Below are 13,404 nucleotides of genomic sequence, written 5' to 3' on the forward strand. Positions count from 1 at the left end.
TGAAATACAAACAAGTATGGTATGGCCTGTTATTGTATGGTATGGTTTGGCTTGTCACTCTCTAGTACTGTATGGCCTGGTATGGTTTGTTACTGTACTGTAGGGTCTGTTATAGTATGGTATAGTGTGGTTTGGTATGGTATGTCATTGGATAGTATGGTATGGCCTGTTATTGAATAGTATGGTATGGACAGGGCCATTGGAATTTTGTGAGTCTGCAGCCACAGCGACTTTCACATAATTATGGATTTGCCATAATCCATCATCTGCTGCATAATCTGCAGGTTTTAACAACAAATTGTTTCTAACTGAAACAGATCAAAAGTTATATAAAATATAGCAACTTGAGTTCCTGCACTCCAGAAGGATTTTGCAAAGGTTAACAGGTTATCATTCAGTAGCTTATTATTTATTGGGTGTTTAATTGGTACTAATAAAGTGAACTCTTTACCAGGCAACTGTTACCATGTGTAAAAATGACAATGTAAAGAAGTAATGCTATCACAAAATGTGCCACATAATTTGACCTTTCATGTTGCTTAATTTAGTTAACCTTGCCGCATAATGTGCCCCCCTGCCGCATAATGTGCCTCCTGGCACATAATTCCAGTGACCCTGTGTAAGGTATGGTATGGCCTGTCATCATATAGTACGGTGTGGTATTGACTGTAATTGAATAGCCTAGAATGGCATGGTATGGTTTGTATAGTATTGTTCGGTATAGTATGCTACGGTATGGCCTGTCATTGTATAATATGGTATGGTATGACCTGTTATTGTATGGTATGGTGTTGTATGGTATGGCTATGGTATAACGTTCCATTGTATGGTATGGTGTTCCATGTGACTGTATGGTATTGTATGGTGTAGTCTGTTATGTGTTGCTATGGTATGGTATACTATGGTATGGCCTGTCACTGTATAATATGGCATGGCATGTTATTGGACAGTATAACATGGTATGGTATGGTTTATCATTTTATAGTACAGTATGGACTTATATATTTAATTAAATGAATATAGAAATTAAAGGACTAAAACATGTCTGCTCTGCACATGTGAATACCGGCAAGATCTGGATAACTTGAGGACTGAAAGTAACTTAAACTGAATAGTGGGGCGGGGGGGAGTACATACAAGGGGAGAGCTGGAGACCACTTGGGGTCCGAGTTTAGGCTAGCAAAACAAATGCCTCGGACTGATACAGGTCTCCCACGAGCAGCGCGCTACTCATCTGTAAAGGCAGTAATCACTATATAAATAACCATACCATAGCAACAACATGGGTTTAATACACTAAATGAATTCAGCCTTTCATGCTTCAGAGGACGATTCTGCACCAATTTCAATTAGGTGTTTTGCTAATTGTTAATAACATGTTCTCTCTAAGACGTTTTCCTGAAATCACTGCATAACTAACATATTATTGGATTATTAGAATAACTGTCACGTGCTCAACTAGGCAAGCCGCAATGACTGTTACATAAGGTGAAGTATCTTGGAACAGAGTCACTTAAACTGTTTAATGTTTTACTGTAGCAATGAAGGATAGGGCGCTGGGTCTCACCTCCTGTCTTTACCAAATCTTAAAATGATTATTGAATCATACAGGCACTGATTTCTTTTGTCACAGTAGTTAATGAGTTACCAGGGAAAATATAGAGATAGTTACATAAAAAACATACACCCAAAATGTTTGAAATATAATCACTAGAACAGTGAGGCACTGGCACAGATTACTATTCACAGTTGCAGGATGGTGATCTTCTGCCGGCAAAGCAGGAGTTAAAAGCGCTAAACATGTTTGTTTACAAGAGGTTTTACTGTAAAATCCTGGGCAGTTTTAGGAGCAGGTTATTCTCCATACAGAGAGGAGAGTTGACAGTTCTGGTTATCTGTGTAATGAACTGTAGCAAATAAAGGAAAGGGAGTTAAATCACACGCCGCCCATTGCCTATAGTGCTTCGGTGTGTGTGTGACGAATCTAAAGAAGGTTAAACCAAAATCCTCCTAGAGCTGAAAGAAGCTGCCGCTGTCCAATGAAAAGAAAAGAAATGAAACCGAGAAAGCCTTCCAATGGTAAGTAAGGAGCGGGATCAAAGCCCTCTATAGTAAGCCTGGGCGGAGTTCGCAGAGTTCTGCTATGCGGAACTCCGCGAAGCGCAAAAGAACTCCACCACGCTATGCGGAACTCTGCAAGTGGCAGAATGCATTGGATAAATGCAGTTTGCGGTGCTTTTCAGTGCCAGGCGCTTGTGAAATCATCGCGAACTGCAACATGCACAGTGCAAGCGGACGCTGCTTCCTTTCTGCCGCTCGAGTAGATTTTTACTCGAGCAGCAGCTTTCTCAACACGAATGAAAAGTTTCTCAAGGCGAGCGGTCGCAAGCATACGCAACCACTCGCAATGAGAAATCTGACCACCTGCATTAAGAAATCTCGCCAGGAGGTTGATTTTCGATGCTCGCACTCGCCAACTTGATGTTGACAATCGCGAACGAGGAAAAATCTCGCCAGGAGGTAGATTTTCTCGCTCGCCAACTTGACGTTGATGAACGCGAGCGAGGGGAAAAATCTCCGCTCTGCTGAGTTTTTGGGAACTCCGCGAGCTCCGCATAATGCAGAGTGAGGAAATATCCGCAAACTCCGTGAGCAGAGCGGAGTTCACCACCCAGACTTACTCTTTAGTCGGCATCAAGGAGCTGTGTGCAACCAGTAAGGCATATATTGGGAATCGTATTGTTTTGTTTCTCCAACAGCCGTTAATCTAAACCTATTAAAAATGGTTCCTTAAGGTAGAAATTAACTCTTATTTGTGCCGAGAACCTCAGCCACTGCGTTATGTTTTAAATCCTGAGGTTTCTCTTGGCCATGCACTCTTAACATATAATGCCTACAAGTAAAGATGGTGACTCCTACACCTTGTAACCCTCACCATCTTATGTAACGCATCCTGTACATTGACTTTCACAGGTTTGATTTATTTCCAATTGATAATGTGTATCATTTGTGTGTGTAATTTAAAGTGCTCTGACACCGTACACTGGGATGAGTAATGCTATCAAATAACTAAATAAAAAAATAAATGAGTAAGTGTTATTTAAATTGTTATTTGTGTTACTACTCAGACAGTTAGATACATCTGATATTCTTACAGTATATGTATTTCACTTATATACAGGGGCTGAACAAAGTCAGAAACCTGCTTCTAGTGTTTCTCAAGTAGTTGTGAAGTGATAGCAAGCTGTGTGCCTTAGTCCCTCCATTTCATTGGCATCTTGGTGATAGGCTCCAGCTGGCTCCCAGCCAGGATCTAGCTTGAACAACAAGCGGGCTGATTGCCCCTTGAATTCTGCCTTTGTAGTTGGCCGGGCTGGGATTGCAAATACTGAAGCTCCTTCACCGCTTGCATTTTGCTGCTCGAAATGGAAGACAACATGCAGACACTGCTGAATATGCCCCGGTGCAGACAAATTACACAGGGGCAAATTCAACATATTTCACTGGATCCAGCCCAGATCCCAGTTCCGGTTCTATAATAGCTGTCAGATCCGGGATCCTGCTATATTCCTCTAATTTACTGCACTGACTGAGTGTTTAACTACAGTGAGCAAAGAGATATATGCAACGGGACTGTGATTTCTGTCAGTCAAGTGGCACTCTGTACATTCTCCCATGGAAGTGTTTGCTTGTTTATTTGTGTTCACATCACCTTTGACTATAACAATGCTTTGACAAGGTCTTACGCTCTTTTTTGTTGTGGTCATGGAATGTTCTTCAGCTGTCACAGTGAGGATACCCTCCTATGTGGAAGCAACATTTTCCTTGGCACTGGAGGCATATCATTCAAATGCCCCCTGAATTATTTTAGCTATTATTTGTTCTGTGATATTTTGTCTCAAATTTGATTCCACACTTAACTTGAGGCTGATAAGGACAGCCCACCCCTGATAAAAGGGCATATAGTAATTTTTAATGGTCATTCCTTAACTTTGATTCTTTCTAATTCTTTAGGCTGTTGCTATCCTCACTGCAACCTACCCAGTCGGACACATGCCATATGGCTGGTTGACAGAAATCCGAGCGGTCTATCCTGCATTTGACAAGGTTTGTAATATAAAAGTGTAAAACATACGTAAGTATTGCAGCCCAGGCTCTTGTAGCCTTGTAATGTGTGAATTGAAAGGTAATTTGCTTTTTACACTTGCTAGGGCACCTTATTTCTAAATTACGAAATCTAAATGAAGTGTGGATCTAATTGAGTGGCATCATTTACTTCATTCCTCAGGGAATTAGCTAGATATTCTGTTTTCCAGGCAAATGGCAACATTTTGAGGACGGTGCTGCTATTTTTCCACTCCCACCATTTATTGTCGGATATTAAAATCCCCTTTTATCTGCTCAAGCACCTTAGCTGAATCCCCATTGTTGTCTACTAAAGAATCACTTTCTCCCACCTATTAGTATTTCCAGACAGCCTCATCCAAAAAGTTGTGGAGTTTGCATGCCCTCCTAACCACGACCCCAAACTCTGATCCCATATCTTCCAATGTCTGATGGGCTGATGATGGGTCTCCAAGCCCCTTACTGAGGCATTGGGGCTATCTGTGCATCAAGGACCAGCTCTGCAATCACAATAGAGAAGGAAAAAAGACTTTATTTGGGCCACTGTAGAAAAGAGAGTTCAGTGACTGTCCAGCCCCCCAATCCACCAGGAGCAAGTTGTTCATTGAGTATGTTAACTCTCCTCCAAGAACCGCTCCAACCCTTGCCACCTCAGCAAGCATGACAGTCAAGGTCCTAGAGGCGGAACTATAACTGGTGCAACCATGTCTCCACTGTTGTGTGCAGCCAGACATTTCAACCAGCCGCGCTCCGTGCAGGTAAACAGTGGTGGGGCGGGGTGAGGGGGCATTTCGAGGGACGATGCAGAGGGAAAATTAAATAAATAATTCATTTCCCCTCTGCATCGTTACTCAAAATTCCCCCTCATCTCGCCCCACCGCAGTTACCTGCACGGACTGCGGCTGATTTCAACCCTACTGGTTGCATTTTGTACATTGTCTAGATTTAAACTACAAAATGTAAACCCGCTGAAACTTTCAAATGGAATTGTGTGCCATTGTACGAGGATGGTCTTTTCAGTAAAAGGGCTTTTAAAATCTCCCAATCGCATATTTTTAAGACTTGCAAGGGTATGCACACAGCTTTTCTGCTGTATTTTTAAAGAATTTACTTGGTGCTAAAAGCAATCATCCCACAGATCCCAGCTTTAAGTGTGTGGCAACAAAAAGAAACAGGAAGTTGAGCTAAACTTAAATTCTTCACAACTGCAATTACATACATATCATTCACGTCTGACATTGTACAAGAAATATAAATAGGTTTTATTTTTCGACTGGCGGTCAGATAAGAAGTTGTTGTTCAATGTTAGAAAGCTGGATAGTCGTCAGTGGGATTACCTAATGGGCATTTAGGTTTGTTTATTTCAGTGAGCTGGAAACACAGCGACGCGTAGTTGGGGGTTGGGGAAGGAGGGGGGTGAGGGGCATGGGGGTCCATGGGTGGCAGATCTAGCCACCAGGCCAGTTTTGGTCATGTCCTAGTCTCCCTATCCACTCTAAGCACTCTGGGACAGGGATGCGTATTACATACGAAAATTTAAATGTTGTTCTTGAAGAAAATATTTTTTTTGTATGAGACGATGCATGAGTTTTTTGAATTAGGAGTTTATTTGGCAATTCAGATTTGGAAAAAGGATTCTAGTAATCGAGTGCAGTTTATGGAAATGGATTGAGTAAAGGCATATGTTTCTTTACATCACACATAAGTAACAAGTGGATGTCAGATAAAAGCCCTGGGCAGGGAAAAGTATTTGACTAAATTAATGGGGCTTGGAGCCACTGTCAGTGTATATAAGAAATAGTCTGCTTGAAGCATGATTTTCAGGATACTGTGGGAGAAGCAGGAGGGAGCACTATGCAACTTTGACTCCAGGTCTCAATCTCTCAAACAATTATACATTTTTGAGTTTTGTAAAGTATCCCATGTCTTCGTATTGAACTCTCCCTTTTAACTGTGTATTCATTTCAAGAGACTAAAGGATAGCATCATTTTTTAGGGAGATTTCATTTTTTTCTGGGGCTATAAAAATGGCGCTTAAAACCTATAAAATGATCAGAATCCAGAATGCCAGAATCCTTTGTACATATTTTTTAGCACCTGGCTACAGCTATTATAAGCAGTCTGTTAGATGTGCTAATGTCATCAGTGCAAGGGCACGGTGTGTTGTGAATGGTTACCCAAATGCAGAGAGTCCCTATAGTAAATGTTTGCTTTAGAATTCCTCATGAATGGTATAACGAAGAGACCCTGGGGCATATTATCAAGAACGGCGTTAAAATTATCGCCGCTTTAGCGGCAGGAAACACAGTATAAGATTTAAACAAACACAGAAACACAGACCTGGAGTGGCTAGGAGAGGTGAAGACTTCAGCCTTCCGACAGGAGTTGTGCATCGCTGATATTCCTGAGGGCATGGGTCGGAGCACACGCTGAAGGAAGGGGAGCAGAGCATCCTCTATGTACATCAAAGGTCTCTTTGAATCCAGGAAGAGTTTCTGGTTAGTGGGGCCGGGGCTTATTGTCAGGGATGCTAGTGAGCCAGCCTTAAGAGACTGGATATTATTTATTGTGTTGCCTCTGCTTTGTTTGCTTTAATTACTACTTTTTTAAACAAAAGCAAGCACGTTACTGGCCATTCACCGTATGGAAGTTACTGTTTGTACTTTGAATCTTGCGCCTGACACCTACCTCCCCTCGAAAAACATTGGACTACCGGACACGCGCTACCACTGAGAGTCAAGTGCTGAAAGGGAAAGTACATGGCCTGGTTTCTCAGGACCAATAGCAGGTCAGGCCGTGGGATATCAGAAGCAAAATGCTTCAACCCCCTTGGTTGGGACCAGTAGCACCTTCTAGCTCCATGGCATTCTGAAAGAGGTTTTGACAGATATGTTGGCATTGGCAGTGTTTGTTTAAATCTTATATTGTGTGAGACAGATGGTACAGGTCTTAATGGAAGGCTGTTTTTATGCATAGATAACATTGAGAGTTGCCTCTGTCCCCCGTCCTTACCCACAGCAAGTGTGACTCATGAACCTATTGAACTGGGAAATAGATACATTGGTCCAAAGAAGGGCTGAGGGCTAAACAAATGTACTTTGCATGTTGCACACAAATTACATTGAGACGGTCTTGGTGAGTATTTTCTAATACCAACAGTTCTTTGAGCTCCCCATATGCATGCATAGTGCGCGTATTTTCGGCACTCCAGACAAAATAACATTTGACTGCTCCAACACTTTCCACAGACAAAAAAGAGGCAAACTTCAGTGCTCCACAAGGGATACAATGCAATTGAATGCTTAAATTAGGTGTCTTGTTTCTTCTTTCTCCAGACTAACCCTAGCAACAAATTGGAGAACAGCAGCAGCAGTGCAGTATCTCAAACACACATCAAGAAATTCACCTTTGTCTGCATGGCTCTGTCCTTGACGGTAATGAGGCTTTCGTTTCTTTTGTTAGTTGGGTGGGGGGAGGGGAATAGCGCGTGTGGGGAGACGTGGCTTGTCATACAGACAGGTGGAAACAATTACATAACCAGGGACCAATTATACTGCGTTTCAGGTTATGTTTTTGTCTATGACACATGGTCAATGTTTAACATTTTAGAGCAATGTGGCATCAGTTAATAACTGTAAGCTGCACATGCTTTTTGTTTTCTTGTGATGCAGAATTGATAGCTACATTCTTTGTTAGTTATGGATCTTAGTCTTGTCACAGTCACCACCTTTCCAAACTTCATAGCAAGCTACTTAACCCCTTTAGCGCGGCGCGGATTACCGCGCTGTGTTGAGGGTTCTATTGAGTGGGCGGGGCCATGACGGAGCGGTTCCGTCATGCGCACAGCGCAACCGACGCGCATGACGGAACCGCTCCGTCATGCGCATCGAAGGGGTTAAAGGATATGTAGCAATGTTTTCAACCTGTGCACTCGCTGCTTCAATACATGTTATTACAATGCTGTCCTCTTTTTATTGTAACTTAATGTATGGTGCTATATACCTTTTTTCTAAATTATTTCAGGGACAGTGTAATTGGCCATCACCCCTCAGCATATTTATGATTATGTTTATCCACTCATCATTTATAAGTGTTATTGTAATAAGGCTGAATGGCTGATTCTTCTATAGGATGTCAATCTTACAAACCAGTTGTCAATTTCTCACTCCTTGTACTTCTAGTCTCTGCTTAATCACTGCACAGATAGACTCACATGATGATAAGATACAAGAATATTCTTTATTTCATCATACCAAATTAAAAAAGATACATCCAAATTGCACTCCATAGTGCACACCTCCACAAGCCTTGTGTTTCACTAGGCTCCACTGCCTTGCTCAAGGTGAGCACCAATATAAATCCAAAGTGGGCACACAAAAGATTAAGAAATGGAGGGGTTATTATAGCCAATCAGAACCCATTATTCTATTATTTAAAATATACTTGAAATTCTTATACTTTGTCTCGTATGTATCATGGTGTCTGCAAATGTATTAATCAGCTGCAAGTAATGTTGATACAATTATATCAAAATAGATCTGAAGTCTTGGAGGTTTGGAAGATAATGATTGACACACAGCTCGAGAGGGAGTTTGCGCCTCAGTTGTTTTAGCTCATAGGGAGCCAACCTGTGTGTCTCACTGCCCCCCCACCACGGATTGTGTGTCTATCGCCCCGCTGATGGCAACTCAGGACTCGCTGTGTATGGGATCTGCCTTGGATCCTGCTATGCTGCCCAATATTGATCCAGAGATGGTAGTGCGGGGTGAGGGGACCGAGCGTGAGCATATCCAACATTAACCAATTTAGTAGGAATGTTGCTGGCCTGGCTTCCAAAATTAATCTTGGTGGATGGCAGTACTTTGTTAAAGGCTATGATATTGTGCTCATGCAGGAAACATGGGCCAAAACAGAGTTTTTGTGTGATGGATTCTCGTGTTTGTATTTCACAGCCACTCCTTCTCCCATTGGTCAGGCTAAAGGGGATTAGCAGCCTGGTTTAAGGTGGATATCAGCTGCAAGATTCACCCCATAGTAACTGAAACAGTCATGCTACAGGCCTTTGATCTAAATCAGGCAAATAAGCTCAGGATTTACGAAGTGAACTTCTACAACGTCTTTTCACAAAGGTGTAAATAGCTTTTTGAGGGTCTGCTTTCTTTGGTTGGCTCTTTTTCTGATAGGGAGTCCCAGGGTGGTAGACCTTTTAACCTAATACTGGTAGGCAATTTTAATGCCAAACTGGGTATACTGCCAACTTTTTCACCAGCAATTTATTATCCCCTCCTTATGGAAGCAGATCCATGGAATCCATGGAAGGTTTATTGTACCCGGATCTGGCGGCCCACGACCTAGAGAATGTAGTTTCCCCTAGTGCCACTACAACCATACCTACTTTTATCAGGAATGGACCTGGGTCCACTATAGACTATGTTTTTATTTCACAGAATTTATCTCTACTTACCACGGGGGGATGGTTCCATGCATCAGCATTTGGTGACCACTATCCTATAGCTTTTCAGCTTGCGGTCCCGCCTAAGCACCAGTACGCAGCGGTTGGATGTAGTCAGGCACTAACTATTAAAGATGCAGGTCGGAGACAGATTGGCGCCATGCGGATATGGAGCTAGTTATGAACTACATTTTGGGTAGTAGCATTGTTTCAGTGAGTATCTGTCTATTAAATACGCAACATCTGGACGTGGTCCTAAAAAGCTTTGGGGAGCTTATGTCCCGTGTTAATAGCTTCCTGACCAGTCCTAATGGTAGAGTTCCCTGCCAGGTTAGGTCATGGTTCGACAAAGAATGCAGAGTGGCAAGTGATAATCTGCGTAAGGCCATGTAGCAAATCCGTAGAAATCAGATTTTAATTAGAGCCTGTAGGAAAGAATATACCCTGTTTATGAAAAAAAGAACATTGGCAATTAAGGATGAGTGGTGGGATGTGATAATGGTAGCCTTTTAGAATAAAGATCCTCAGGCATTTTGGAAGGTGGTGCAGGCAGGCAAGTCACAAGCCCAACCCCCCAAGCAAAGTTGCGGTCCATATTATTCTCAAGGTGTGGTTTGACCACTTCTCAGCCGTGTATTTTTCTGAAATTGTGCCCACAGACGAGGGTCTAATCAAAGAGTCCCCCTGTGGCAATTTGTCTTTTAGGGAGGAGGAAGTCCTTAAAGCTATCTATGACAGCCCGAGCAATAAAGTGCCTTGCCTGGATGGGGTTCCCATGGAGGACCCAGGATTTTGGTCACGAATACTCACTTCTGTCTTTAATACAGTTTGCAGTGAGGGGATATTACCATCTTGGAGCCTTTCAATTATTATACCAATCTTTAAAAAGGGCAATGCAAACAGCCCAAGGTGCTACCGACCACTTTCCCTGCTTGACTCCACCACTAAAATAATTGGTAGAGTAGTTTTAGATCAACTTTTTTTGTAGACAAGGGAGAATAACATCATATTGTTTCTGAAAGGGCCAGGAACTATTGAGCAGTGTTTGAACTTAAATCTTATTGTGGCCAAATATAAATATGCGAGGGACATCGCAGTCCATCTTGCATTTATGACCTACTGAGCACCTTCAATTGGAGAAATAGGTCGAAACTGTGGGCAATTCTTGAACTTATGGGTCTTGTGGCAGATCTGATGTCCTTTCTTAGACTTCGACACCGGGATCTCATAGCCTCAGTAAAATTTGGCAAGTCCGGAGAGTGTACTTCCCCATTCAAAGTCAATCGAGGAGTACACCAAGGTTGCGTACTCGCCCCCATCCTCTTCCTATTATACATTAATGATTTGAGGACATTTGATATCGTTGGGGCAGATGTACCGCTTGTAGAGAATAAAGCCATGCCTGCCTTATTATATGTGGATGATGCGGTGCTTCTTGCTAGAACGGCGAACGGTATGAAGATATTGCTCAGTACCTTTGTGGAATTTATGAAGGGTCTTCATTTGGAAACAAATTACTCCAAAACGTTTGTCATGGTGTGTGGTCCTAGGAACACCAAAACTAGTACCCAATCGATTGGAGGGAAAAAAAATAGATAGGCTATCCTCTTTTCCCTATCTTGGCTTGGAATTTGATGAAGCTTTCACATGATGTGTGTGTTTTTAGAAGTAGATTAACCCGATTCTCTTGTTCGGTCGGCACCATTTTCTCTCTTGCTGCTTGAATTGGTAGAAAGCCATTGGCTCCATTAATAGAAATCCATAAAAGGAAATGCCTTCCAATCTTCACGTATGGCATGGGGTTACAGGGATGTTGATGCCATCCAAGTTGAAGGAAATAGATTTGTCTCTGAGGAAAATAGATTTTGTCTCTGCCTCTTGGCGTTTTTCCCCTCGACACCTCACTTACCCTTACAGCAAGAATTAGGCCTTGAGTATGTTTAGGACCTTATTGGTGCTGCTCCTGTAGCCCTTTGGGGTTCCATTTGGTCAAATAAGGAAGCTGAGCTCAACCGTGCAGTTGTTAGAGATTGTCTCGCTTGTGACCATATATTGAACATTCTATGGCTAAAGTATATGAGAGATACCACCTTGGCTCTGGGTTGTGCACCCTTGTTTGAGAACCCGGAAAGTATCAGCAAGAAAGACCAAAGCTGGACCCAGGTATGCTTTTCCACATACAGACAGGTTTCTAGGGAGGCTGTGTAAGTGGTGAAGCCTTCTGTAAGAGATTATTGTTTGACTCAAATAAAAGCCGGGATCGCCCCATACTTATTTTTTGTGCAGAACATGTATGAACACAACTTACTGACTCGTTTTAGGTTAGGAACGATATGCTCGATATTGTGTTTTCCCCTGGGGCAATACTCTCCAAACAATATTTGTATTTGCCCATGTGATGAGCAATCAAACCAGACCTTGTTGCACTTTGTTTTCTTTTGTCATTTCTATTTCCAGTGCATCAGGAAATTTCTATTGCCTCTGATGTGCAGACACAAATTTACTAAGTGTAAAACTGCATTGCTCTTTTTACCACAGCTAAATGACCAAGTTATCTGTTATTTGGTTGGCTGTTTTTTGAGGGGCATTTTACGTGTGAGAAAGGCAATGTTATTTTAAACAATAATCGCTGTGTTTGCACCTTACGTCATGGCCTTTGTGGTTGCTTGTTTAAATTGTACCATGTATTATATTGGTCCACGTTTTAAGAATCGGTCTTTTTTACGGCTTCGTGCCTGATATGTATTTTATTTCTATTGATACATTTTAAAACATTTAAATATTTTACTGTTTTTATATTAATTGTGTGTGTTTTAAATTGTGTATGTCTTTTATGATCATCTCGGAAACGATCGAATAAAGATTATTTGAAATGGAAATTGATAAAATCATACATATCACGAATGACACAAAAAATATAGATAGGCCAAAAGCTCCAATATTTCAAAGTCATTCTATTTGTAAAAATAGCAATCCAGTTTCATAATTTGATTTAATTTGTTGCATCATGGGAAGAAACATTTCAGAGAGATATCTCCACGAATTGCTGGCAAATACTTGGCAATCCATAGATATAAAATGTTATTGGGAATAATATAGTTCTTCATCATATTTGTTGTCTCAGCCACAATTCTCTGTTTCCTAGTCAGCAATCTTTCTATATTGACAAATCACTTTCAAATGTCTCTATAAAGTGTATAGCCATTGGATAGCGCTCATCTTCTCTCTTGATGCCGCCTATTTGTTCAGATATACTTTTCTTCTGACCTCTGATATTACTGCCAATGTATAACAACTTGGAAGGACATGGACCATATAAGTACCTAACTTGTTTCCAATAAATAAAATATCTCACTCAAATGTTTTTCCATTGCATCCTACAATACCCTTTTTCTTATCTAACACCTACGTTTGATAAATGTTTAATTTCGAAAAACCTATGGAAGTCACCCATTCCTCTCTTTTATTATTTTATTATAGGCTTGAACTCAATGTATTTCCCCGACCGAGGCGTTTCTATTTTAATATTGGCCTTTCAGATACATTTCTTTCTAGGGTAAGGATCACTGCTCAAGTGGGATCAATTGGACTTAACAATTAGGTTCAACTTATGACTTTGAGTCTTTGAGTAATATATACATCAGTAGTAGGGTCTGGCATCCTACCGTTACGCAAGAGTGTCTCACAACTGCAATTTTACAGAGACTCTCAGGCAGCATTCTTAGTTTACAGTGAGGGAATTTCTAAGAGAACACCAGAGGCCCTATGACATTATTATGATACATTTCTAGTTTATGGAAAACTAAGATGCTCTGTCTCCAGTGCTG

General features: G+C 41.5%; 1 protein-coding gene across 2 annotated transcripts in view; it reads left to right on the plus strand.

Moving 5' to 3' along the window:
* Positions 1-13,404, plus strand: part of ANKH (ANKH inorganic pyrophosphate transport regulator) — a 549,424-nt gene that overhangs the window by 429,951 nt on the left and 106,069 nt on the right. For both annotated transcript variants that reach the window (XM_085605963.1, XM_085605964.1), the window contains 2 exons: positions 4,015-4,107; positions 7,461-7,559. In XM_085605963.1, the coding sequence (XP_085462089.1) occupies positions 4,015-4,107; positions 7,461-7,559 (192 nt within the window). The remainder of the gene's footprint in view (positions 1-4,014; positions 4,108-7,460; positions 7,560-13,404) is intronic.

The sequence above is a fragment of the Triturus cristatus genome, chromosome 5_1 (assembly GCF_964204655.1).
Source record: "Triturus cristatus chromosome 5_1, aTriCri1.1, whole genome shotgun sequence".
Taxonomy (NCBI): Eukaryota; Metazoa; Chordata; class Amphibia; order Caudata; family Salamandridae; genus Triturus; species Triturus cristatus.